Genomic DNA, 27,547 nt, shown 5'->3' on the forward strand with positions numbered 1-27,547 from the left:
ACTACCAGGCAGATAACAGAGTACAGTGGAGGTAACCCCCACATTAATGCCAATACTTACCTAGGTGGTTTTTACCAGCTTCCCTGCCTTTACCATCTCTATCCCTACACCAAATCCACTGATGGGACCCTACCATAACTTGAGTGAGGGGCTTCCACTAGCTTCCCCTCTTCTCCCCTTTGCCCCCGGTCTCTGCAGCAAATCCATTGCCAAGACTTTACCATTCACCACCCCACCTGATAGAAGGTTACGATGGGCTATAAGAATGGGGCGTTGACTCCTTGGTGTAGCAATCACAGCAATCCTCAGCTGTCTGTCTCCTCATTCATTTATTTAATAAACACTTCTTTTTAAGTCCTTTTCCAAACTATTAATCTGGGCACTGTATAGCTTTCTTATGTAGTACCTGCACATCAACACTACATTTAAATGAGTTGCAACATATGGCCTACTGCATGCAATGCCATCCATGAACAAAGTCCTTCCTGAAACCTGCCATGGGGAAGGTGAAAAAAACCCAACTGCAGTCAAGCCAATATGGTAGTAAGGGAAAAATTCCTTCCCAGCCCTCCTAAAACCTGATATTTTAGCAAACCTGATATTTTAACCTGAGCAAACCTGATATTTTACCACCTACGAGGGAGAGTAGGTAGGTTCCATGGACAGCTGATATCATAGGCATGGAAAAGCTCTTCCTTCCAAAACTGCTTGAAAAGTCCTCACTCATGCTTCACCTCCAGGCCCCCTCCTACTTACCGTATATACTCGAGTATAAGCCGACCCGAATATAAGCCGAGGCACCTAATTTTACCACAAAGAACTGGGAAAAAGTATTGACTCGAGTATAAGCCTAGGGTAGGAAATGAGGCAGCTACTGGTAAATGTAAAAAATGAAGATAGATACCAATAAAATTACATGAATATTTATTTCAAAGAAAAACAATAACCTAGCTCTGTAAGTGGAAAAGGGGGTCAACAAAAACAATATGGTATCAAAAATACCGTAACTTTAAAAGTACAACAACCTTAGCTCAATCAGCAACCAAGCTAACACACAAGAGCTAAAATCCTTCAAAACTGGAGTTCTCCTCCTCCTCATCTGTATGTCCAAACAGAGCTTCAGCTGGTGTGAGGTTATCAGCATAGACATTGTCATCATCACTGACAAACTATTATGGAGTAGTTTTTTAAGAAAGCATATTGGAATGTATTTAACTCACTTAGAAGCAGTCCCAGCTCTACGAACATCAAAATGCAGTATGTAGAAAAAGTTGAAAGAAAAATATAGTAAATCTGCCCTCTTCCACAACAAGTAAAAATAGCACCTAATGTAGCATCATTGCCAATCTACAGCAGCTATTCAAGTACATGAAAGTTTAAGTAAAATACTTCCAACTTAATCTTAGAAATGCTTTATACCCTTTTAATATATCATTTTTTAAAAAGTTCCTATAAAGCTACATGTGGCATTTCATTTCTTTTCACAAGTTTTAGGAACTGAACTGAGCACTTTTAATATGCTCTGGATTATAAATTCTCTTTAAAAGTTTATTGTGAAATACTGGCAAAACCAATTGTCATTCAACTGGTATATAAACGAGACCCAAGAGTATAATGAATTTCTATCTACAACATTTAGTCAAATCCACCAGGGAAGGGCAGTAATTTCTTTTAAAGTAGAACCCTTTAATTGTTCCTACGTACCTTCCAATATTCAGTTGTATTAAATACATTTCTTCAGACAATTGTCCTAGTATTCAGTCTTTCTTGTGTTTAGTGCACTAACAATCTGGCGTAAGTTACTGTACTAATATGAAACTATTCAGCAGTTTGACAGATTAAATATTTTTAATAAAACAGTACAGGCAGTCCCCGGGTTACGTACAAGATAGGGACTGTAGGTTTGTTCTTAAGTAGAATCTGTATGTAAGTCGGAACTGGCGTCCAGATTCAGCCGCTGCTGAAACTGACCGCCAGTTCTGACTTACATACAGAATCAACTTAAGAACCCCAGGCGTCCCCAAGTCAGCTGCTGCTGAAACTGATCAGCAGCTGATTCCAGGAAGCCCGGGGCAGAGCAACTCTGCCTGGGGCTTCCTGTAGTCAGCGCTGGTCAGTTTCAGCAGAAGCTGACTTGGGGACGCCTGGGGCAGAGCAGCTGGGGTGCTGCTGGGTTGCTCCAGTAGCGCCGCTCCTGGGTGCTACTGGACCAACCTAGCAGCACCCCATCTGCTCTGCCCCAGGCGTCCTGATTCAGCCGCTGCTGAAACTGACCAGCAGCGGCTGAATCAGGACCTGGGGCAGAGCAGCTGGGGTGCTGCCGGGTTGGTCCAGTAGTGCCCAGAGCGGGCGCTGCAGGACCAATCGGCAGCGCCCCAGCTGCTCTGCCCCAGAGTCCAAAACAAAAGCCTGGTCTGCTGGGGGGGGGGGGAGCACACTAGCTGCGCCCCCCCCTCCCCAGCAGACCAGGGACACGGGGAGCAGAGCCTCTGAGGCTTTGCTCTGGCAAAGCCTCAGAGGGAGGGACCCCGCCGCTGCTGCCGCTTCAATCCGGGTGCCTGTGGTCTGCTGGGGACCGTCCCCAGCAGACCACAGGCTCCCGGACTGAAGCCGCAGCCTCAGAAGCGCGGGAACCCGCCCGGTGCCCCTGGTCTGCTGGAGACGGTCTCCAGCAGACCAGGGGCACCGGAGCAGCTTACGAACGGGGCTTTCTCGCCCCGACTTCCGGGGCTAGACCCGGCCAGCGGCAGAGACACGCTGAGCCCGCCCGAGACGCTGTTCTCGAGACGCTGACTCGAGTATAAGCCGAGGGGGGCATTATTTAGCACAAAAAATGTGCTGAAAAACTCGGCTTATACTCGAGTATATACGGTAGTTTGCTACCAGAGGTCATGCCACCCACACTGCCCATCTTCCCACCACTGGGCTGCTGCATCACGCCACCTGCCCACATTGAGGCCACTGCAAGGGGTGGGAGGACCTTCAGCAGTAGGGCCATGCTAGCTGGAGGTCAGCACCGTTGCTTAGTGCTCCAGGGCCAGGGGTGCTACCCTGGAGAAGATGCTAGTGACCACAGGGGTTGGTGCAGGCACTGGGCGAGGCCAGCCACCTCATGGAGGCTGGGCCAAGTGGGCGCAGAAGAGCAGGGCCTCATACAGAAGGGGCAGGGCTGGGGGCTAGCTTCTCAAAGTCAGGTGTTCATCCACCGCCCATGGTAGGTCCTGCCTCAGCCTTGGTCAGTGTAAAGAGGAAGGCTCCAAACACAGCACTATCCTTTTCAAAACCTGCACTTGCAGTTAATGAGTCACTGGCCAGTTTGACCCTCATCCAGCATTTTTCTTCTCCCCCCTGCCCTCCCAACCATAAAGCCTTGTCTCCTTCACTCAGCCAGACCAGCCAAAAAAATCTCCTGCTTAAAGGTGCAGGGTGGTCATTCTATTCACAGCACAGGCACTACTGGGCAGGAGTGTATCTTTTTGATCAATTAAGCATCATACAAAGTTATAACATTATGAAGACACACACACAATTATAATACTGTAACATAGTAAGGATATAGGCTCTTGAGAGTAGAGACATGTGCTCTCTCTGCATCCATCAAAGCACTGGTATGGTTCAGTCAGCACACTCCGCAAATTCTAGGTACACAAGTGCAGTTAGCAAAACTACCCTATCATAGGAGACAGGCTTGGTAGGACAATCTTGCAGCTCACTGAGATGAAGGGGGGGGTACATGTGTCCCACTCACTGGCCAAAGATGCCTATTGCTGAGTTAGACCACAAAGTTGGTGATTTTCTGCATGTTCATGCTGTGAGTAGCACAATGGAACCCTGATCCACCTTGCCACTAACACTACCATAATATAACCATGTAATTAATACTATCTATATTTTTACAAGCAATCCTTGCTAGAATCTTTTGTCTGATCATACAATACTTTCTGATGATGGAACGTAATGACAGAAGGAAAACTATTTTCTAAAGAACCAGAACACAGCCCATCATGTACAGACTAAAGGTTTAGACTGAGTTTTTAATTACTTGGGTCTCTTCTCCAGGGTAGAGAAAAATCACTCATCTTCCAAAATCTATCTGCAAAAAGACAGTTTATCAGCTAAAGCATCAATACTTATTGCTTATTTTGTTAAAATAGACTGACATTTTGTCCCTGAAACGGAATCAAACTTTTTTTTCCATCCCAACAGCCACTTACTATGCAAGGCAGAGGCATAAAAACATTTTACAATGGAAATAGCATGCTTCTTTCCTGAAAAGTGACTTAAAATATGTGGTTCCGTATTTATTTGGCTCAGAGAGGTCAAGATTGCTCAGAAAACATTTTTTGTTTGTGTTAACGTTTTTTCAGAAACATGTCTACTAGGAATGTAAACCCCCGTTTAAAAACGTTCAAGCAATTAACTGGCTGATTGCATCACAGAACAGGCAAATGGCTGCTGGAGCAACCCCTGCATGCGGCACACCACAGGTGGGGGGCTGCTTAGGTCAGGCTGGATGACCATTAAGTGATTACCCCAGTAAGCATGTTGCTAAGGCAATGCTTACCGGGTAACTGGTTAACTGTTTACATTGCTGATTTCCACCTCTCTAAATTTTTCTGGGGAAGTGAAAGTTCCAAGATCACATATTAACAGTTTAAAATGTTGCAACTGAAACAGTAGCAGAGTCAGCAGATTTGGCTGACCACACAACAGATCCGTGAGCATAAGACAGTGCTTCATAGAGCAGGGTTGATTTTTTTTTTAAAGACTTAACTTTAGAGACAGCATTGTTTTTAAAAATAAGCAACAGCAAACCTCAGATTTGTGAACACTAGAGTTATGAACTAACCAGTAAACCATACACCTTATTTGAAACCGGAAGTATGCAACCGGGCAGCAGCAGAAATTGCTCCCGTGTGCGCGTGCGCGCACACACACACACACACACACACACACACACACACACACACACACACCACAGTATTGTTTTAAATATAAACTACTAAAAATAAAGGGAAAGCAGCATTTTTACTGCATAGCCTTGCAAAGCTATTAAGTCAATGTTCAGCTGCAAATTTTAAAAAGAATCAGTATAACTCTGAAACAAATGTTATGAACAACCTCCATTCTCAAGGTGTTAACAACTCTGACATTTTACTGTATGTTGGCATGTCTGTAGCGGTAACAGACTTTTTAGATTTTATTAGAGTCCATCAATTCTGCACATTATACTTTCAGATTGGCTTGAGGCTTAGGAGGTCCAGTGGTCAACATGCATGACCTAGGTGGCAGCAAGGAAGGGTGTATCTACACCACCCAGATTAATAATTGTTACAGACCAAGCCTTTCAAACCCCACTCATGGATGACGAAGCCTCTTCTGCTGAGACAATTTGCCAAATTGTTCTGAATATCCAGCAAATGAAGAGATATCAGGTTAATTCAATGAAAAAATATACAAAAGAACCACTTTCCCTCACAGTGGGTCAGATGCTGCCCTTTCTCCTTGCAGTTCACATAGGCAATCCAACAGTGTTTCACTATTAGGACATGAACAAAGGTCCACCAAACCAGGGGTAGGAAAGTCTTGCAAACTAGACAAACAGATCTAATTGCATCCTCAAACAGCCTATATCTGGAGGTTGTCCACCTGTGAATCTCAATATTGTTTGGACATGTCCGTCACAATGAACCTGAGGGGGCAGGGCAGATGGGTGGATTACTACACCTTGACAGATATGAAGAAGATCTGTCCACCAAAACAGAGGTGATGACAGTCCTCTTGGTACTTCTACCAGCAATTCATGCAGCACTTGATTGTTAAACTAATATCAGCACTCTGAAGAGGAGGGAGATAAGACACAATGTTCAAGATTCTAAGGAAATGCTATCATGTGATCTAGTAAAGGGAGATAAATTCTCATGCATGTTTGTAGCTCACCACAAAGCTCTGAAATGAAGTTTCATTGTATAAAACTTCACTTGAGGAAAGTACACTTTTGATAACTCTGAGTCCAACCTTTCACCTCTAAGTAGGCATGGGAATAAATTCATTTCAGTTGATCACGAGACCTATATTGCTAAAGAACTATATCAATTTCTCTGTGAGAAAGTGTACCCACTGAATCAACCAATAGTCAAGGAAAAGACACACTTACAGGACTTTTGTCACCTCAGAAATGCTATTACCTCAGACGCATTTGCTAAGCATGCTTGAAGCTGGTAAGAGACCAAAAGGTAAGCTTCTGAATTGGTAATGAAGTCCATTGACCATGAAACAGACACTTCCTATGAGCCAAATGAACTACCACATGGAATAAGCATTCTATAAATCAAATGTCACAAATCAATTCACAAGCTCATTGGAAAGGATTTTTGAAGAAAGGGTAGCCATCTGAAATATGAATCAACAGATTTGTTGAAATGTCATATATAATAATATGTCATCTTTTTTTTTTAAATGAAGGAGGAAGGAAATATAGCCCCTTGAAGTAGCACTCTGAAAGCACCCCAATGAAAAAGTATTTACCTCTATATACAGCTGGTTGTCGTGATGGGGAGGACCCCTGAAAATGGGACAGAGTGGCAGAGATTGAAATTGAATTTAATATCCTTTCCAGATAATATCTGTAACAATATCTGATAATTCTAAACTTCACAGATCCCAGGCTGCTTTGGGACAATCTGAGAACTACAGCTGATTGGGAGTTCTCAGTTTCTGCTCTTTTCCCACCACCTTTTTGTGATCTGCATGGCTCTCTAGGGAAAGGGAGCCATTGTGTGCTAGATACTGTCCTAGCTTCAGGTAGAGCCATTCAAGTTCCTATCCTTCTTTCCCTGGATGACTCACAGGATGGCAGAAACTATGTGCAAGAGCAGCTGAATTGACTCTCTTCCCTCCCTGTGACAAAATCTGTGGTGGGTGGGGAGCTGCTGCAGCAGGAAAAGGACAGCATCCACTACTTAACTGCAAGCTCACTCCACAGCTGCCTTGGGGCTACAAAGTTAGTGGTACAATTCAGATGAGAACATAGTATCCCATATTTCTTCCTTGTAGTGACAAAGATGATTCCAAATTTTGACTGCTTTTAAATTTAAGAAATGCATTAATTCCAATTTTAGCAACTCCTGAAAATGTCTCATGATACAAGCCTCAGCTCCTGGGAGTAATAAAATTACATAAGCAGCTCAACTTCCAACAGGGAGGGAGGGAGGGGGAGAAGCAGAATGTTTCTAGTCCTCAGGGTTCCAGGAAAAAAAATTTCAACAAATGAACACTAAAGGGTCCAAATCCTGAAGACTATTATTAATTATTATTCATACTAATCATCATTTTAAAAATCTCATGATTTAAGATAATCTCATGATACAATAGAGAAAAGGAAGTAGGGTCAGAAGTTAAAATAGGAAAAGAACACATTAAAAATTGCTTAGAAAAGTTAGTTGTCTTCACGTCACCAGGGCCTGATGAAATGCATCCTAGAATACTTAAGGAATCTATCTGCAAACATCTGGAAAACAATAAGATGATAAGTAACTGTCACATGGATTTGTAAAGAACAAATTATGACAAGCCAACTTGATAGCTTTCTTTTTGATAAGGTATCAAGCTTTGTGGACAAGGGGGAAGCAGTAAATGTGGTCTATACCTTGACTTTAGTCAAGAATTTGATACCGTCTTGCATGACCTTATATGAAGCCATTCTCAGAAAGTAGTTATCAATGGTTCACAGTCCTGCTGGAAGTGCATAAAAAATGGGGCTCCACACGGATCAGTTTTGGGACCAGTTCTATTCAGTATCTTCATCAATTATTTAAATTAATGGCAGTTGTTCCCAACCTGTGGCCCGTGGACTCCTGGGGGTCCACAAGGGTACTGCAGGGGGGGGGTCTCTAGAAAGTTTTTAAAAGTTACTTTTCCTTTTCTTCTCTCCCTCCCCTTCCATGAGCACGCAACAGGGGAAGGGGGAGAGGTGTAGCAGCCATGCGCACCAGGCAGTGTTCCCTCTAAGCTGCATGGCAGCACAGCTTCACAGGTAATAAATCAGTACCGCACAGTCAGAGGCTCAGGGCTCCATGAAGGAGCTGACTGAATGGGGAGGAGAGGGGGGCCTGATACATCATCTGTGAAGCTGCACCACCACGCAGCTTATAAGGAACACTGCCTGGCGTGCACCTTAGCTGCCCCACCTGTCATGCTCCAGGAAGGACAGGGGGAGAAGTAAAGGCAAAGAAAATCACTTTTCAAAACTTTCCGTGGACCCCCTACAGTGCCCTTATGGAGCACTGGAGGCTCTACTCCAAATAACAATAAATGTGATCTGCAAGCATTCATCCAAGTTAGGGGAAAACAACTGAAAAAATCTGAACATACTCCATTCTCCTTGAGCTTTACATAGGCAGCCTAAAAAATTATGATATTGCCTTTTATAAAAAAACACTTAAGAGAAAATTTGAAAATGTCTACGTTTTTTGGTAAAGCATGCATGTCAATGCTTTTACTTGAACAAACAGCACGGAAAAAAGTCGTACTAGATTCTGTATACTACATTATTGGGAAGGAAAAACATTATTCATTTTAACTAGTATGTATCAGAGTCCAGAAAAACAAAATTTCAATCCTTTCAAAAAAAGTTTTGAAATCCTCAAATAGGGATATTAAATTGCAAATAACCAGCTAACCGAGTAGTTGATGGAATTTCCATCAACTACTCAATTAGTCAATGGTGGGCACTCGCTACCCCCGCTACACCTCTACCTGCCCTTCCCACCCACACACACCATGGATACGGTGCTGGGAGGAGCCAGCTTTTAAGCCAGCTGCCCCCAGTACTAGCTCCTGCTTCCCCCCCTCCTTGCTGCCTCTGATATAGAGGCAGCAAGGGAGGAGGGAATGCGAGGAGTCGACTTGACTACCGGATAAGCCTAGGCTATTTGACTACTCTTTTACATCCTTATCCTCACATAAAAACAGTATACTGTTTCACAACTTAAAGAGCAAGATTAGTTTAAGAAACACGTTATTTGCAAAATATTGTCTTGTGCAAAACAGGATGTAGTTTCCTTTCAAAAAGTCTGAGAAGAATCATTACAGTTTTACAAAACCCTAAAAGGGAGGCAGTCATGCTTACAAGATTAGTTTCATTTCCTATACAACAAAAAGACTATCAGTCTGATAAGTTTAGCATAAAAATTAAGAACAGTGTCTAATAAAAAGACCACCACAGCTGTCTGTACAAGAGTATTACAGGTGCTAGGAATCACAAAACCAAAGACTTCTAAAATGTGTGTCATAATTTTTATATATTCCAGTTGTTTTGGGGGTAACATGCTTAGGATTTTGCTGATCAGGAATCCCAGAGCACTCAGTTTTTCAATAATGGCAGATTGATACTCGGATGTTTTCTATAGTACTAGCAATTTCTACAGAAGTAGAAACAAAAATGACAAAATAAAGCTACAAAAATTACAGTAACTTCAATGGGTAATTCCCTAAGAAAACAAGTGCCAGATCTGCAAAGACCTATGAAAGAGTCCCCTATGGAAATGTGTGCTGGGAGATAGAAGATAATGAGTTTAAATCTTATTTTATCCACAGACTAGGGAAGTGATTCCCTGCTCTGATTATTAAGCAAGATCTAATGTAGTACAAAAGTATCATTCAAAATATTTTCACAGAGGAAATATGTGAAGATCTTACAAGTTCCCAAGGTCAACTTTGGCATGGGGGAGGAGGAGAGGGGACAACAGAAACCGAATTTCATCTATTTATCCATGCTGTCTCTCAAAGATTAAAATAAGTTTTCATATTTAGCTACGGTTTCTTTAAAATGGGCTATTGCTGCATCTTCACCACTGTAAGAGGAAGTGAATTATAAGCCTTTAATTACATGATCACATGCTTTCTCCTTGTCCCTTTATTAGGGTGGTCATGTCAAGCCACGGCTCTAGGACATTACTTCTCAATCTACAGCAATTTAACATGAAAGATGTTTTTCTGAAAATGTTTGTGCTAAACAGGGTCAATTTTCCCATTGAAAAAGGTGGGGGGTTGCGTTTCAGGTGGTGATGTTGAAGTCAATTTTTTGTTGGTGCTGAGTCATCAAGGTCAGCATTAGATGATGTACATGAAACAAGTCTATTTTTTTTTAGGTTGAACACACAAAAAAAACCTTTCAACAGAGAGCTGCTTTTTGTTTTTCATTGTAAAGTTGCTCGTAGCAAGATATGGCACTTTCTACGCTTTTTGCTACTTTTGAGCTCCATTCACGATCAGGTTCACTCGCATCAAAAATGTTTATTATATCACTTATAAGCTTAAATGCTTCACCCATAACTTTTGTTGATAATGTTCAAATAACTGGCTCATTTTCCAGCTGCTGCTCATCCAGCAGCTTCAACTCGTAAACAGACAACTCCTCCCCATGAAAGTCGAGCAATTCTTGCACATCAGTAACATCCACCTCCTCTAATGCTGCTTCATAGGCTAGGGCTAAAATCTGCTTTTTAGCTTCAGATATTTCAGTATCAAACCCCCTGAACTTGTGAACACATGCAGGCAAGGGAGGCCCGTGAGCCTAGATGAGCTGGGAAGCTGCCTAGGGCGCCACTGCCCCCGGCGCCCGATGATGACGTCACGGCAATTGATGGCCATTCAGGCCGGGGCACTGATTGCTCCGCCCTGCCTTGGGCCACTCCTGCATACAGGCCATACACGGCACCAAACTGCGTTAAGGCAACTCGAAGAAACTTCTGCCCAAGCCTCTGCTAGAATATCTATAGCATCTTTAACGTTAAATTTTCTCCAGAACTCCTTGATTGTAGCTTATTCTCGCAATCTCTCCTCCTTATAAGCCTAGCAAACGTATGGTGAAGTAATACACCTTGAAAGCAGCTATCACTCCTTGATCAAGAGGTTGTATTAACGAGGTCATATTGGGGGGTAAAAATAATACTCAAATGTTTTCTGACAGATCAATAAGGCAAGGAGGATGGCCTGGTGCATTATCTAGAACAAGTAAAATTTTGAAAGCAAGATTTTCTTATAAACAATAGTCTTTCAACTCAGCAGTTAGGCAATTGCAGAAGTAGACTATGAAGATGCTTGCAGTTACCCATGCTTTCACATTAGATTTCCAAACAACAGGAATATAATCCTTTGAATACTCAGCTAAAGCTCTAGGGTTGGCCAAACAGTAAACTATTATAGGTTTGAGCTTGCAATCCCCATTGCTATTGGTGCATAGCATCACAATCATATGATCCTTTGCAGCCTTAAAGCCAGGTGCATAAGCCTCATCATGAGAGATATATGTGCGTGCTGGCATGTGCTTCCAGTAGAGTCCTGTTTCGTTCAGGTTAAACACCTGTTGAGACAAATAGCCACCTTCCTTTATAATAGTTTCAAATATCGCTGGGAATGATTCAGCAGCCTCTATGTCAGCAGCATCAGCCTCACCAGTTATTTTTACATTATATAAGTTTGAACTCTTTTTAAAGCAATCGAACCAACCGTGACTTGCAGTAAATGGCTTGGCATCGGTTTCATTCAGTTCTAATTTAACAGCATCATATAAAGCTTTGGCTTCTTCCTGAATAACAGCCAAACTCACTGGCATCTTTCATTGTGTTTGGTCTTCAATCCACATGGAAAATATGGAGAGAAGATTTTAGGTTAGATCGTGTACGAACAACCTTCTTGGCACTCACTGGTGTTGCATTTTTGCAACTTTCCTTAATTTTCTCAGCTTGAGCACGGATCATGCGCACACTAGACTCATGCATATTCAAAGCGCAGGAGATATCACAATTGTGTTCACCCTTTTCAATTCGCTTAATCACTTCAAGTTTCTCTTTTAACGTAAACAATTTTCTATGCTTCTTGCTTGCAGAAGCAGATGTATCATTTTCCTTACGTTTCCCATTCATGATAAGGGATAATACATGTACTTTGTATACTTTACAGCAAGATATCTAGCAACACAAGTCGCTGTGTTTTGTTAAAACACAAAGATAAACACGTGAGCGAGCGAAGGAGCGCTGTGATCACGTGTATTCATCCGCTTATCACTGTTTTCACCAGCTTATACCGCCACGCAAAGTAATCCGCCACTTGATTATTTTCGTGTTATTTCGGGGAAAGTAGTGTTATTCGAAAAACGTTCCCAAAAATCGTGCTATTGCAAAAATGTGTTAAGCGGGCACATGTTAAATGAGTAATTACTATACTTGCATTTTGGACTGTATACAGTACTACCTGTATGACCCTGAGGATGTTACATGGACCATTGCTTTGTGCCAATTGCGCCACAAGCAGCTGATGAACAACAGATTGAGAAATGCTGATCTAGGACCTTAAATACAGGCAGTCCCCGAGTTACGCGGATACGACTTATGTCGGATCCGCAGTTACGGGCAGCAAACCCTGTTCGTCTCCCTGGTCTGCTGGAGACCAGCAGACCAGGGAGACGGGAAGCAAAGCCTCTGAGGACGCCGGCAGCAGGACAGCCGCGGTGCATCTGGGCTGTCCGCGTGCTCCGCGGCTTTGCTCCATGTCTCCCCAGACCAGGGAGACGGGGAGCAAAGCCGGGGAGCACGCGGGCAGCCCAGACTGCCAGCGTCCCACTGCCAGCGTCCTCAGAGGCTTTGCTCCCTGTCTCCCTGGTCTGCTGGAGACCAACAGACCAGGGAGACGGGGAGCAAAGCGGAGCAAGGCTGGGGAGCACGCAAGCAGCAGACAGTCTAGATGCACCGCGGCTGTCCCGCTGCCCGCGTGTTTTGCTCCACTTTGCTCCCCGTCTCCCTAGTCTGCTGGAGACCAGCAGACCAGGGAGACAGGGAGCAAAACCATGGAGTACGCGGGCAGCAGGACAGCCGCTGAGTGTCTGGGCTGTCCCACTGCCCCCGTGCTCCGCGGCTTTGCTCCGGATGCCTGTGGTACAGCAGCTGGGGCGCTACCGGTTGGTTCCGTAGCACCGCTCTGGGCGCTACTGGACCAACCTGGCAGCACCCCAGCTGCTCTGCCCCAGGCGTCCTGATTCAGCCACTGCTGGTCAGTTTCAGTAGCGGCTGAATCAAGACGCCTGGGGCAGAGCAGCTTGGGTGCTGCTGGGTTGGTCCAGTAGCGCCGAGGAGCAGTGCTACTGGAGCAACCCAGCAGAACCCAAGCTGCTCTGCCCCAGGCGTCCCCAAGTCAGCCGCTGCTGAAACTGACCAGCGCTGACTACAGGAAGCCCGAGGCAGAGTTGCTCTGCCCCGGGCTTCCTGGAATCAGCCACTGATCAGTTTCAACAGCAGCTGACTTGGGGACACCTGGGGTTCTTAAGTTGAATCTGTATGTAAGAACTGACGTCCAGATTCAACCTGTTGAAACTGATCAGCGGCTGATTCCAGGAAGCCCGGGGCAGAGCAACTGTGCCTCGGGCTTCCTGTAGTCAGCCGCTGGTCAGTTTCAGCAGCGGCTCAATCTGGATGCCAGTTCCGACTTACATAAAGATTCAACTTAATAACAAACCTACAGTCCCTATCCTGTACATAACCCGGGGACTGCCTGTAACTGTGTTCCATCCCCAGCTCTACCGCATATTTCTTAAATGATGATGAGCAAGTCATTTAGACCAATATTTTCAAGATGGCCACTAACCATTTTTCTTAACTCAAGTTAAAAAATGACTTAGGGCAATTAAAGTGTGCAATATCTCTTTAAAAAAAAACCCTCATCTTATGCTAAAATAAACGTGCCACCATACAAAACCTCAAAACTAACTCCAACCACACAGCTATAGCTATTAGAATTTCTAATGTTATCCATAAAAACAAAGACAAAAATCTAAAGACCATACTAGGGATGTTAGTGTATAGCCTAGGCTTATCCGTTAATCCTGTCAACTACACACTCCCCAGACCCTTGTTGCCTCTCTATCAGAGCCTGCCAGCGGGAGGAGGGGGAAGAGCCAGTGCCCATAAGGAGCTGGCTTTAAGTAAGCTCCCCATGATCACCAGATTCACCTGCTTCCCCCAGAGGTAGCAATACGGAGGGTGAGGAGGAGCAGTGGGAGCCAATATGCACGGGGAGTCGATATTCATGGGAAGCTGGCTTGAAAGCCGACTCCCATGGATCCACCTCTGTGGCGGGGGGCGGGACAGGCAAGAGCCAGTGCTGAGGGGAGCTGGCTTAAAGGGGGGGGATAAGGAGGCTTCTGTGAAGCAGCCTCTGTCAGCAGGGGATCCAAGCTCCATGTGGACAAAGGCTGCTGCCACCCTGCACTGCTGCCTCTATATTAGAGGCAGCAGGCAACTGGTCTGCCAGAGGAAGATGGTTTTTAAACTGGCTTTGTTCGTGGACCAGCTCCTGCCTGCTATTCCGCACTGCTGCCTCTGATAGAGAAGCAGCAGTGTAGGGTAGCAGGGTGCTCCACGGGAGTGGGGCCGGAAAGCAAAACTGGCTGCTAGCCCCACCCCCAGGGACTATCAAACAGTCATGTAACCAATATTATTTTTTGTGGTTACACGACTATTCAATTACACAATAACCAGCATCCCTAGAGCATACATGGACCAGACTAGCGTTGATTTACTGTTTTCCTTTTATATCCAGAATCTTTTATTCGGATTTCTGAACTCAACTAATTAAATGATAAGTCTTAAACTTTCTTAAGGTCTCGATGATGGTAATGACTAACTTTCAACTAATCCAGCTACCACTTTCTCCAAAAAAAAGCCTCTTCGTATTTCCTCCTAAGAAAATATGGAAATATTTTACCTGTATCAGTCTTCTATAATCTCAAGCACAGATGAAGTCTGATATCTGTATATAAGTATTACAGTTAAAATTAAAAAATCTCACAGGGTATCCATGAATATAGCTAATATAAAAGACAGGCTGAGAAAGTCTATTATGACAACTTTATATCTAAAAGATAGCATATCTAGCAAATTTTATGAGAATGTCAGAGAGGCAGCAAAAAATTATAAACTATGTCTGGCCACTGCTGGCAATTTCTCCTGAGATTTATCTATTTGACCTCAAATAAATGCTTCTAAGTATCACCATTTCCTTAGTTAATGAAGGTATGGCAATATCTACTTTACAGATCCCGTTTTTCCTTTTCAAATCCCTAGATGTTCATATATTGTATATTACACCAGCTATTTTAATTGGGAAATCCCCATTTTGCTTTAATTGCATTTCCTGAAGTGAGTTAGCAAACTTCTGGTTGGATCCACACATCAAATACTTCCCTTGAAGTGCCCTACTTCTTCCCTTTCTGATTGATGCCAAGGTTTGACTTAACCATTGTTTGAAAGCATTCATAAAACAATCTGTTTTAGAAGATTATGACGTAGGGTCAGAAAGTTCTCTTTCCTTCGTGGAGAAAAGTTCCAAAGAGAACTCTAGACATCCATTTCTTTTAGTTTTGACTCCAGTTTTCTGTATGGGGTAAAGGAAATTCTGGGGCTGTGGGTGTTTTTGTTTGTTTGTTTGTTTTTTTAAAGTACTTTCCCTTCCTTCTCAGTTGAACAAGTTAGGCCCTTCTCAATCTTCTCTGTAATGGTGGTCTTCTAGCATGAGAACAGATTTCCAAATATAGTTTTGTTGTATGTGGTTCAGTAATTCTATATTTGAGAACTTAAAAAAAAAATCTATTTTAATCCACTTAGAATAAAGGGCCAAAAGGGAATTTTTAATGTATCCCCCCAAAAGTATGCCATAGCATCTATCAGAGACAGCAGCGCCAGTGGGGAAGGGGGGTGGTAGAAGGGAAGAAGCAGCTGCTGTGAAGCAGCTTCTGTCCAAGGTGGGGCCAAACTCGGGCAGCCCAGACAACTGCAGACAAGGGCTACTCCAGCCAGCCAGGCAGCTGGGACCTACACCTACTGAGGCTCGGCAGTTTACATATACTAAGAGCCCAACAGGTTACAGTTAAGTACTTGTTTTCAAACACTTTCTAAGTTCCATGAATATTCTACCAGATGTCAGTTAACTGCTCACATTATCTCTTACCTTCACATCACTTTATAATATTAAAGTACTGAAAACTGGTCCAAGGCTAGAGAGTGCCTGTATTTTCCCTACTTTGGTAAAACCATATATTTAGAAAAAAGGTGTGAGAATGTATGAACTAGGAAATACATTTAAGATCATCCATAGCACCTTTATTTCCCGTTAATCAGTTTTCTTTAAAATTTTCATCATCTACTGTATTAATACCCAAAAGAGTGTTTCTAAATTTCCATTGATAGAGTATATCTTCTTTGTGTGTTTAATAGGCATAGAGTAGAATGTAAGCAACTAGTCGAGTCACTACTTGACTACACGCTTCCCTCCTCTTCCCCTCTGCCTCTGTATCAAAGGCAACAAGCGAGGGTGGGAGGAGTAAGAGCTAGTGCTAGGGGAAGCCAGCTTAAAAACCAGATCCTGGTTTTGGGGGAGGGCACGAGAGGAGAGGAAAGGGAGAGGGAGAAGCAGAGGTGCAGTGGGGGACTCGGCATGAGCTGAGACTAAAGCAGTCCCAGATTCAGGGCCGGCTTTGAGCCATTCCTGCGCCTCGGGCAGTGGGCATGCGATGCATGCACAGCTCTGCCCCCCCGGCGCGCTGCGCACCTTACAGCTGCAATCTAAGGGGCGCTGCATGGCCCCCGGCCCCGCAGCACCTGATGGCAGCTGTAAGGAGTGCAGCACGGCCCCTGGCCCCAGGCGCACGGTGCCTAATGGCAGCTCTAAGGGGCACTGTGCAGCCCCCAGCATGCGGCGCCTGATGGCAGTTCTAAGGGGCCCCTTACAGTGGCCCATAGGTTGGCGCCCCAGACAGCTGCCCAGCTAGCCCCCCCCTTAATCCGGCCCTGCCCAGATCGCACTGAGTCCCCAACCACTGCACATCTGCTTTTTTAACGTAATGAAAGCCAGAAGTCCCTGAGCCAGTACCAGGACTGCTCAGTCCTGGCTTGCACCACCCCTGGGAGCTACCTCTGCATTTTAAATGAAGTAGGAGCCAGGCTGCCTGCATGCCTGGCTCTTACTGTATTTAAGTTGCAGAGCCACAGCAGGGGTAACGAGTGCCCCCCCCACTGACTAATCAAGTAGTTGATGGAAATTCCATCGACTACTTGATTACAGTCATAGAATCATAGAAGACTAGAACTAGAAGGATCCTCAAGAGATCGACTCCAGTCCCCTGCCCTCATGGCAGGACCAAGCACTATCTAGAGTCTAGACCATCCCTGACAGATGTCTATGTAACCTGCTCTTAAATATAGCCAGACATGGAGATTCCACAACCTCCCTAGGCAATTAAACATTAGTTAACATCCCTAGTGTAGAGTAAAATCATCAAGTTTGTGGGGTTATCCATCTTAGCAAACCATTTAATGATAAAAATGAAGGGATTTTTCTAACAGTCCTGTATAGCTGCAATAGAAAGATCTTTAGACAAGTTCCTATATAGTGTTTAAGATGTCCTATGGTGCAAGAGAACAGAACAGTTAACAATGATGAAGTATTAACAAATCAGAGGGGGGGGGTTTGCTACTAAAAGATCAATTATGTGCCTTTGAAAACAAGAATCCTTCAAGGTCTTTCTGATTGCACAAAAGAATTCAAGATATATGGTAAAATGTGGAATATTTGCAGACCATAGGTTAGGGCACCATGTGTCACATTAGGTAACTTTGCTATAAAGAGAATGAGAATACTGAACCTTTCAGCTATATAAATATTTCAGCTATTTTACACAAAACTGAGAACTACTATTAATGCAGTCCCCTGTGGTTCAAAGGTTTCCTAAGGAGTAGCTAAATTAAACTGCCCAATTCCTGTTAATCCACTATTTCCAGAGGAGTAAAAGGAACCAGTTGTTTTATTTATGTCCCACTTTTATTATATGGGTAAACTACGTGAAGCAGCAAAGGTATTGGAGTTGCCTTTCTAAATCCAACAACAGAAAATAGTGCACCAGTTTATATTTGATTCACATTTAGAATGTTTCTTATGGCTATTAAGGTTAACAAGAATTATCTTTTTAAATGAAAGCTTCAACTACAGAAGTTAATGGCGGAGGCCCTTTTACTCACAAAGAATTTATCAAGCTCTACTTAACTATTAAAGAGAAAAGTAAAGTAAATGAACACAACTCCATTAAGAACAGCATTCTATTAATGTAAAAGAACTGCACCTGGTGGAAAGTAGCAGCTAGAAGAGCAGTTTTATGTATTGACATAAGAATTGCTAACCCCAAAAAGTAGTTTTTAAAAAATCATTTTAAAACTATTAACTTTCTTCTACTGAAGAATAAAAAGCATCTCTGCAGAGATGTCTCCTACAATATACGTTCATTTTTACTTCAGTTGTGCTGGATTAGGCAACAAAGGCTTTGCCATTATCTTCTGTGGAAGCAGGACTGGACCCTTAGCAAGGATATTCTGCAAGTTGTTTTTAAAACAAGTAGAGTTTTACAAAGACAAGATGGGTGAAGTCATATCTTTTATTGAACCAACTTGTATTACCTCACTCACTGTGTGTCTCTGGAATCCTAGGACCAACCCCAGTATAACATCACTGCTAACTAAAATCAGGGGACATTTAGTTTAAATATTTTTATGGAAACATTCGCTTGAGAAGTTAGTGCTAAAATTCAGTTGATTAAAAAAGTTTAGTTCATAATACAACAAAACCCACCAGTGCTTTTCTTTACTATGTAAAAAAAATGAGTTCAAACTTTTAGCAGAATCTAGAAAGATTATGAACCCAATACACTCAACTGTAAAGAGAGTAAACCTCTAAATTGCTTCATAGCAAATCCTTATAGCCTGCACTCATGAGCAGCACAAACAGGCTTCAAAACAAAACCAAAAATATTTCCCACCCTCCTTGGATAGATGTCAAGCTTCAATAAAAGGCTTAATGTAAAACAATAAGCATAAAAAGTCAAAGCTAAGGTTCTGAAGATTTTCAATATCCAGGCCAAATCACAAAAGATCCACTTCATCTAAATCTAATTCTTCTTACCCAAGAAGGAAGGGGGAAAAAAAGAACCATAAAGCATAATGAAGCTACTTAAATGTTACTGCCCAAACCTTTACATAAAGTCCAGTATGTTTATTCACAGCATCAATTTACTATAAAGTTTCTGAAACATCCTAATCTGATCGTTCACGTTTCAGATGACAGGTACTATCATGAATAATCTTTAGTTTCAGTGTTATCTACTATTCAAACAAATAACTTCATAGGAACTTAAGTTATTCACAGAATGAAGAAATGGCTGACCAAACCATTTAAAAGAAAAGATTAAATGTGGTTCTACTATGAATAGTGACAACAAATCAAAGCATGGGTTTCATAATTGTCATCACTTGAGTTTCCATAACAAATTCCAGTAAAAATATTATTTCTCTGATTGCCAGTGCTGCAAACTCATGGGTTTCCCACACATCACTACCAGTATTGCCTTCAATACCAGTATTTGCTCGGCTCTAACTGACTATAAATAGCGATACATTAGGAGCTATACGAAAATGTGAGAATTCCCCCAGGACTGACATATACAGTGTAGTTGTAGTCTTGTAGGTCCACCTTGCATTTAGCTACGATGCTTTAAGTACTTTGCCCAGACCTGAAAAAACTCCATGTGGCTCAAAAGCTTGTCTCTCACTACAGCAGTAGATCCAATAAAAGATATTACTTCACCCACTCTGTCTCTCTGGCATTATAGAATTTATTCTATTAAGGATATATATAAAATATAACTCTCATTCGCAGGCCTTCAGCTCTCCAGTGCTAATAGGGGAAAAAGGCAACAAAACATGTTTCTGTCCCTAAAGTAAGCAACTGTGACTGACTATATAGGCTGTTGAATAAAGTTCAAAGAATGATTCTTAAAAATGAAGTGAAATTATAAACAATCATCAATGAGTAATAAGGTTTTTTTTACAAAGCGTATATACAGTTAACACCTTGATCTATCATGTGCACATCCAGTGGGTAGGGGCTTCCTGTTTAATAGAATGCACTTGCAAAACAACTACACTTTTTGAGAGTGGACTTTTACAAAGATTAGTTACTGCACTTTGAATCTCAACCTTTGCTTAAAATCCATATTTGCACATTTCTGAACCTTCAACCAAATCATCTCATTTCAAAATACCCATTTTACAGAGCTAAAACCACAGGCATCATATTATTACAGTCAACAGCCAGTTGTCATTAACAACACTGACTGAAAGGATAAAGGTTCTTTAGTCATAAGATTGAAAGTATGTCATAACAATTACTACACTTCTTTAAAAAAAGTTATACAGATACATGAAAAGCAGTATAGCCAGCACACATCTGAGAATGCTGAACAGGTTGCAAGCAGAAAACCCCTTCTACATCAACTGTACATAGGAGATCTCCATCTTCCCCATACATATATCATATATGTTCCTCTATACACAATGCATTAAAACGTCCATGTATAATACTTGCTATCAAAGTATAACTAAAAAGTTATAACTCTTGGTGCCCACCTGCCTCTGCAAGTGATCTGCGAACTCGAGGAGACTTTCTAGACATATTTTTAGCAATACATTCAATAGAAAAAATTCACATCTACCACAACTGAGAACATGACATGATTTAACTACTCCTAAGGCGTGTCTACACAGAAAAGTTATTTCAGAATAACGGCTGTTACTCTGAAATAACTATGCAAGAATCTACACAGCAATTCCGTTATTTTGAAACAATTTTGAGGTAACAGATGACTTATTCCAAAATCTGTAAACCTCATTTTACAAAGAACACCACCTACTCCGAAATAGCTATTTCGAAAAAAAGATGTGTGTGGACGCTCCACTGCTGCTATTTCGAAATAGCCCCTCACCAGCACCGTTCCAAGTTATTCCTCCAGGGGCTCTAAATCAAGATAGCTTGTCTACATCAGGGAAGCCTGCCTCAGACTAATTTCGAGGCTTCCCTGCAGTGCACTCATGCTATTCCGAAACAAGCTATTTCAGAATAATTATTCTAGAATAGCTTGTTCCGAAATAACTGTGCAGTGTAGACATAGCCCTACAGTGCAACCAGTAGTCATTTAAACTGACCTTGTTGATTAAAGATGCACTATATCTGAGATTAAGATTTAAAATGAGAGAAGGGCAAACCTGAAAAGGTTCCAAGTTCAGTTCCTGATAATTATTAGTACTTTGACAGTTGTATAGCACTTTGAAGATGTAAATAATAGTCAGCACCCAGATAAGAGATTATTAAACTAAAAACACAGTTCAGGGAGATTCCAAGGACAAGTAATAAATCAAAAGCAAAAGTAAGATTAGTGAAGCTCTCTCAAGTTCCTTACACTTAGTGTCAGTCAGTCAATTAAATTAATCAGCCTACCCAAAGATCAGGTCTTGTTCTAACTTTGCCTAAAATCACTTGAGGCTAAAAAAGTCTCACAAGAATAGCGTGCAGAGATTTGTAACACGCTGTGCACACTGTTAGTGTTCAAATAAAAATAAGTAGACTTCCAATTGAAAGCTGGAATACGATTGATCTCTAAACTTGTCTGGATCTTACAAACACACACATACACGTTTAGTTCACATTCGTTTTTAAGACGAAATGACTAAGAAAGGGGGAGGGGAAGAGGTTTTGTATTTTATCCAAACCAGTTCATCTCTCCTAACGATTAAGGCAGTTCGAGTGCAATCTTGCCATAAAAAAAAGAAGGGTGAGCGTTACCTGCCACCTGCCGTGGCTAAGCAGGACGAGCGCCAGGGGGATGGCAGTTCCCGACATGGCGTGGGTAGAGGGCATGCTGTACTCGGAGTTGTAGAAGACCTCCAGCTTCACCACGGGCGGTGAGGCAGGCCGTGGCCAACGGATCACATCCTTGGTGCACTGGCCCAGGTACATAACCCAGACCCAGACGATGATGAGCCTCCTGCCTACCCAGGCGTCCAGGTTCCAGATGCAGAAGGGGAAGAAGAGGATGTAGAAGAGCTCGTTGCCCAGCTCCGTGCCCAGGCTGAACAGGTAATAGAGGACGGAGTTGCGGATGGCGATCTCCTGGCAGGCGTCTTCCCCGGTCAAGGAGTTGCGGCGGGGCTGCCTCCGCCACCAGGTCGGCTTCCCCTGCGGTGGTGCCTCCCCGCCGGCCCCCCCAGGGACTGCCCCGTTCCCTAGCCCGCTCGGGTGCCGTTTCTCCCCGCCTCTGGCCCGGGGCCCCCCATCGCCGTCCCCTCCGCCGTCCATGGCGGGGCAGCTCCCGTTGGCCAACGGCCCCGGCTCCCCGCTCTCCCCAGCGGGGGGAGGGGAGGCCGCCCGGACAGCGGGCGCCTCCACCCCGCAGAGACGCTGGAAGTCGGCCACTTTCTGCGGGTCCTGCAGGTAGGCGGCCAGGCGGGCCAGGCGCTGGAGCAGAGCCATGCTGGGGGGGAGCCTCTCCCGGGAGCACTGAGGGGGGTTTGCCGGCGGGGGGCGGCCTGAGGGGGGGATTTAGCCTGTACCCGACAGGCACCGGGACCTAGACACCCCGCCCGACTGGCCGTTGCTCCTTCCCGCTACGCAACAGCAGCTCCGGCCCGTCGGCCAGGCTCCCCGCTGCCTTCAGTGCGCCTGACTCAGCCGGCTACCGCGGCGCGCGCTCTCCTCCAATCACCGCCTCCCTCCCAACCTCCCTCCTCACCGCGCGCGCGCTCTCCTCCAATCACCGCCACCCTCTCAACCTTCCTCCTCCCTCGCTCGCGTGCGCTCTCTCTTTTCTGATCACCGCCTCCCTTCCACCCCTGCCTGCGCAAGCAAGAGACACTCAGTCCAGCGCAAGCCGGGTCTCTCACCCGTATGGTTCCTCTGATTGGCTGTGCCCCCTCCAGCTCCGCCTTCCAAGAAAAAGTGCAACCAATCAGAGCTTGTGTCTGAGCGCCGGAGCGGCCAGTGACCTGTGCGTGTGCCCCGTGGAGATGCCCGCAAATCCCTGAGGGAATCCCAGCCTTGCTCAGCCCCTCAGTGGGTGGGAACTGGGGCAGCGGAAAACGAGACTGCATCTCCATCAGCCGGCATGCAGAGGGGAGAGTCCAACAGAGAAGAGTTTTACACATAAGAAGGGGGGAAGAGGTCTGGGTCCAAGAACAACTAAAGAAATAAAAAGTTTTTAAAAAGACCCACGGGAGTGACTGTCGATAGTTTTTAATCAATCAATGAGAAACTGTCTTAAAATGAGCCAACACAGCTGAGTCCTGGGCCTGGGTAATAGGCAAAATAACAATGCTAATGTGCCAATATTCAAAAAGGGCTGCTAGTGTGATGACATGAACCTGTGGCAGCCCCTCACATGTACCCCCTTGCCTCAGTTACCCTCTTCGTTCATGGAACTCCGTGCAGCATTTGGAATATATCAATAGCCCCTTTGAGGAGGGGGTATTGTATTACCAAAAGTCCCACTACTTTCCCAAAAGTCCAACTCCAAATAGGGCACCAGGAGGTCTCACCCTGTTCTTAAGTGGCGAGGAGTCCTGTAGCACCTTATAGACTAACTGAAGTGTAGGAGCATAAGCTTTCGTGGGCAAAGACCCACTTCATCAGATGCCCATGAAAGCTTATGCTCCTACACTTCAGTTAGTCTATAAGGTGCCACAGGATTCCTCGCCGCTTTTGCAGATTCAGACTAACACTGCTACTCTTCTGATACTGTTCTTAAGTGTGGCTCTGGGGTCTTTCTCTATTCTGCAGGGGTCTTCTCTACTCTGTTCCTTCTGGCTCTCCAGCCAGGGGCAGATTTACCATGAAATGGTGCTATGGCATGGGAGTTCTTAATGAGAGGGAAGCCCTGCAGTCGAGAAGCAAAGAAAACAAATGCCTCATTTTCCAGCTTTGTGCTGTATGTTTATGTTTGGTCTTGTGGTAATGCCCACAAGCTATTTAGACAGCACATGAAGGTCAAGTCAATAGCGAAGTTGAATGCCTTGTTAAACAACACTTAGCTCATGATAGTCCCTGGAAAAATGCCTGCCCTGTCTATGCTTTACTTAATGGATATTCCTCACACAGAAAGGGGAAAAAACAGCAAGCAAATGGTCTGGTAGCACTTTATAGACTAACAAAACATGTAGATGGTATCATGAGCTTTCGTGGGCACAGCCCACTTCTTCAGATGACCGGAGTTATGACTAGAGGATAAGAAAACTCAAAATAAATAGGAGAAAGGAAGGGGGGGAGAAAGATGCAGGGGCAGGGCAGAAAGAAGAGCCAACCAGGGAGAGACTGGCAGTGTGGAAGGGTGGTCTGGGGCACTTTAGCCTGGGCTGGGGCTTACCCCTTTTGGGGCTCATCTCTGATCTCTTCCAGCTCAGGCAGAGGCGTAGTGAGGGTGTTATGTGCCTGGGGGCAAAGGTAAAATTTGCACGCACTCTCTCTCCCCCCCCACGCCCGCCACTGTGCAGCGGGGTCCCAAACCTGGCAAATGGCTGAGCCCAACCCTGGGAAGAGAGGGGGAGCTTGTACCGCATCTTGCCCTGCCCCCTCCAGTTTGGGGCCAGGCCTCCGCATGCACTAACCCGCCTGGCGGGAGTGCCCTGCGGGTGCGGGTAGACAGCAGAGTGGCTGACGGGACGACCTGCGGTTGGTAGGAGCAGCGGCAGGAGCAACCAGCAGGAGCAACCAGCTGGCAGCCAGGGGCGTGGACCAAGATGGCTGGCGGAGCCAGACAGTGGAGGCGGCTCACTGGAGGGCAGGTGGAGTGTGGCGGAGTCGTCGACAGCGGCGGCAGACAGTGGAGGCGGCTCACTGGACGGCAGGTGGAGTGTGGCGGAGTCGTCGACAGCGGCGGCAGACAGCAGAGGCGGCTCACTGGACGGCAGGTGGAGTGTGGCGGAGTCGTCGACAGCGGCGGCAGACAGCAGAGGCGGCTCACTGGACGGCAGGTGGAGTGTGGCGGAGGCGGCTCACTGGACGGCAGGTGGAGTGTGGCGGAGTCGTCGACAGCGGCGGCAGACAGTGGAGGCGGCTCACTGGACGGCAGGTGGAGTGTGGCGGAGGCGGCTCACTGGACGGCAGGTGGAGTGTGGCGGAGTCATCGACGGTGGCAGAACCCCACGGAGAGGCGGAGCCATCGGCGGAGCCACCAGCGGACCACGTATCGATCCCCACCCCTCCAGGTTGGGATGGTGAAACCCTGCCGGGTGAACTTTTGAACCCTGGGGCTGCACGAACCCAGGGCAGAGACTTTTGGGGTGTTGGACTTTTGGGGACTTTGGGGGGAGGGGCTTTGCTCATGTTTGGTCTGTAAATCCGATTTGTGGTGTTTCCCCAATTTAATGCTGATGTCGGTTACCTCATGTTATTAAAGGTTTGCTACTATACTGAGGCTCTGTGCTTGCGATAAGTAGTCCTGTTTTTTGTTCCAGCTACACCAGACTAACACGGCTACATTTCTATCTCTATTCTAGATACCCTAGGGTTTACCTTAAAGCTTCACTACTACACAGTTCTGGGTCAGAATAAGTCTGGCTTCCCACTGGTCTCACAGAAGGGAGGGACTGATTGGTCTATGGAGGGAGATGAGCTCCAAACAGTAGAAGGGACAGAATGGGTGGGCAGTGGGCTAAGAAGTGGGGAATGAGATGGATATGATAGAGACTCTTCAAGCCTTGTTGGTTGATTATTTCTCCCTTGAAATAGATAAAGATCAGATGTCTGCTGATTTTTTAATACAAGTCAGAAGTCTTTTATTCCAATGATATAACGTAAGCAACATAGCCCTTGCTCAAGTAGTTTTGTTTTTTCCTCTCCAAATGGCAAAGGCTGTTCCCATTAAACTTCATAGCAAAAATCCTTTTGATTTCAACAGTGGCAGGATTTGGGTCCAACAAGAAATCAGAGAGTATGATTTTGATCAGTTGCTCATCTGTCCAAAGACAGTTCTCATGCATGTGGTTTTGCCAGGTTGACTTTGATTGCCGTTCTTGTATGTCTTGCTGAGGAAAATAATAAAACATTCGATGCACATGGCATACATAGCTCTATGCCTCTTGCATGTTTTTTGAGAGAATTGTGGATGAAAATGCTAAAAGCCACTACAATAAGAAATTAAGTGAATTCTATCAAGAGGTTATAAACACAAACCAATACATCAAACTCGGACAAACCTGGACTGGAACAGGAAAGCTGGTTAAGTCTCATTTAAGGGGCCAGCTATCCTGTTACTGTTGGCATTTGTAGGACAGTTTGCCTGACACCAATCTTGGACAAAAGAACACAAGAGATGACATAGGATTCAATTAAATTAATTGTATGAGTATCTGAGATAGGAGAATTTGCCTTGACATGTATAGATGAAATATATTTATCAGACCTGTAAAAGCATGTTCCTCAGGTGGAAAGAGTCTAATGTCAAGTTGATAAAATGGAGTCTGGCATGCCAAGAATCTGATAAGGAGGTGATTCATGTAAAAGTAAGTGTCATTATGGTAGCTGTTTTTCTCTCATAAGATGCGAGAATTTCCCTACAAGGCTGCTTGTTGAACACCCTGGCTCACGTCCATCTGCGATGGAGGGAGAGATGTGACAGTTTGGATTTATGTCTGTGTCCCAGTATGAATTCCATTTGGGTTTACAAACATTATTTGTAATTGTAACCCTCACTGTGGATTAATTCTTCTGGTTTGTAGCAGGAATCTGACACATAGTGGGGAAAGCAGTGACACAGCCACCAAGGACTATCTGCACTGAGTAGCTGAAACAATGAGATTACCCCAGCTGAGTTGTGAATGAACTCTGTACTCAGAAACCTGGCTGGGTAGAAGGGAGGTGACTGTAATTCCCCACCTTCGCCAGGCTAAGCAAATGGTTGGATGAGCTGCAGTTTCTTCCCCAACCAAAGAGGCACAGACTGTTCTAAGGCCCTGTCTACACTACACAGTTCTGTCAACAAAAAGCAGCTTTTGTTGACAAAAATGGAATGCTCCTCTCTCACTGATTAAATTCTTCTTCTATGCCAACATAATAAAACCACCTTTGTCTTTTAGTGACAAAGAGCTATGCAGTGTCAGTTGCAACCCTGCATTGCTTATGTTGCTCTAAGTGGCCTCCAAGAAGTGCCCCACACTGCCCATTGTGACCACTCTGATCAGCAGTTAGAACTCTGCTGCCCTGCAGTCAAGTACATTCGTATTTGCCTTTCCCCTTTAAAGCACTGAGCTGCTTACAGCACACCTTCCAAGAGGAGTAACAGTAAATTCTAACTAAGGACTTAGTTCGAATTACCGTTTCACTGCCGCATGTAACCGCGGGCAGTTACTTTGGACTAGTGGAATTTAAAAATGGCGACCGGACGGGAACATGCAAATAAAGCCCGGCATATTCAAATCCCAGGCTTCATTTGCAACTTCGAATGCCTACATTAGCCTCCCTAGTTCAAACTAGGGGGCTAGTGTAGACATACCCCTAGAGTTGCTGGATTTGTGGGGAGAGGAGGCTATGCAGTTGTAACTCTACTCTAGCCATAGGAACTTTGATACCTATGGACAAATTGCTTATGCATGAAAGGGACATGCAGCAGTGCCATACTAAGATC

At 44.6% G+C, this 27,547-nt stretch overlaps 1 protein-coding gene across 1 annotated transcript in view; it reads right to left on the reverse strand.

Moving 5' to 3' along the window:
* The window catches only part of SGPP1 (sphingosine-1-phosphate phosphatase 1), a 34,147-nt gene extending 11,476 nt beyond the window's left edge, over window positions 1–22,671 (reverse strand). The window contains exon 1 of the mRNA XM_075926382.2: window positions 21,718–22,671. Coding sequence (XP_075782497.2) covers window positions 21,718–22,404 — 687 coding nt within the window. The 5' untranslated portion in view covers window positions 22,405–22,671. The remainder of the gene's footprint in view (window positions 1–21,717) is intronic.
* Between the last annotated feature and the right edge of the window lie 4,876 nt (window positions 22,672–27,547).

Source organism: Pelodiscus sinensis, chromosome 5 (assembly GCF_052426305.1).
Source record: "Pelodiscus sinensis isolate ZL-2025 chromosome 5, ASM5242630v1, whole genome shotgun sequence".
NCBI lineage: Eukaryota > Metazoa > Chordata > Testudines > Trionychidae > Pelodiscus > Pelodiscus sinensis.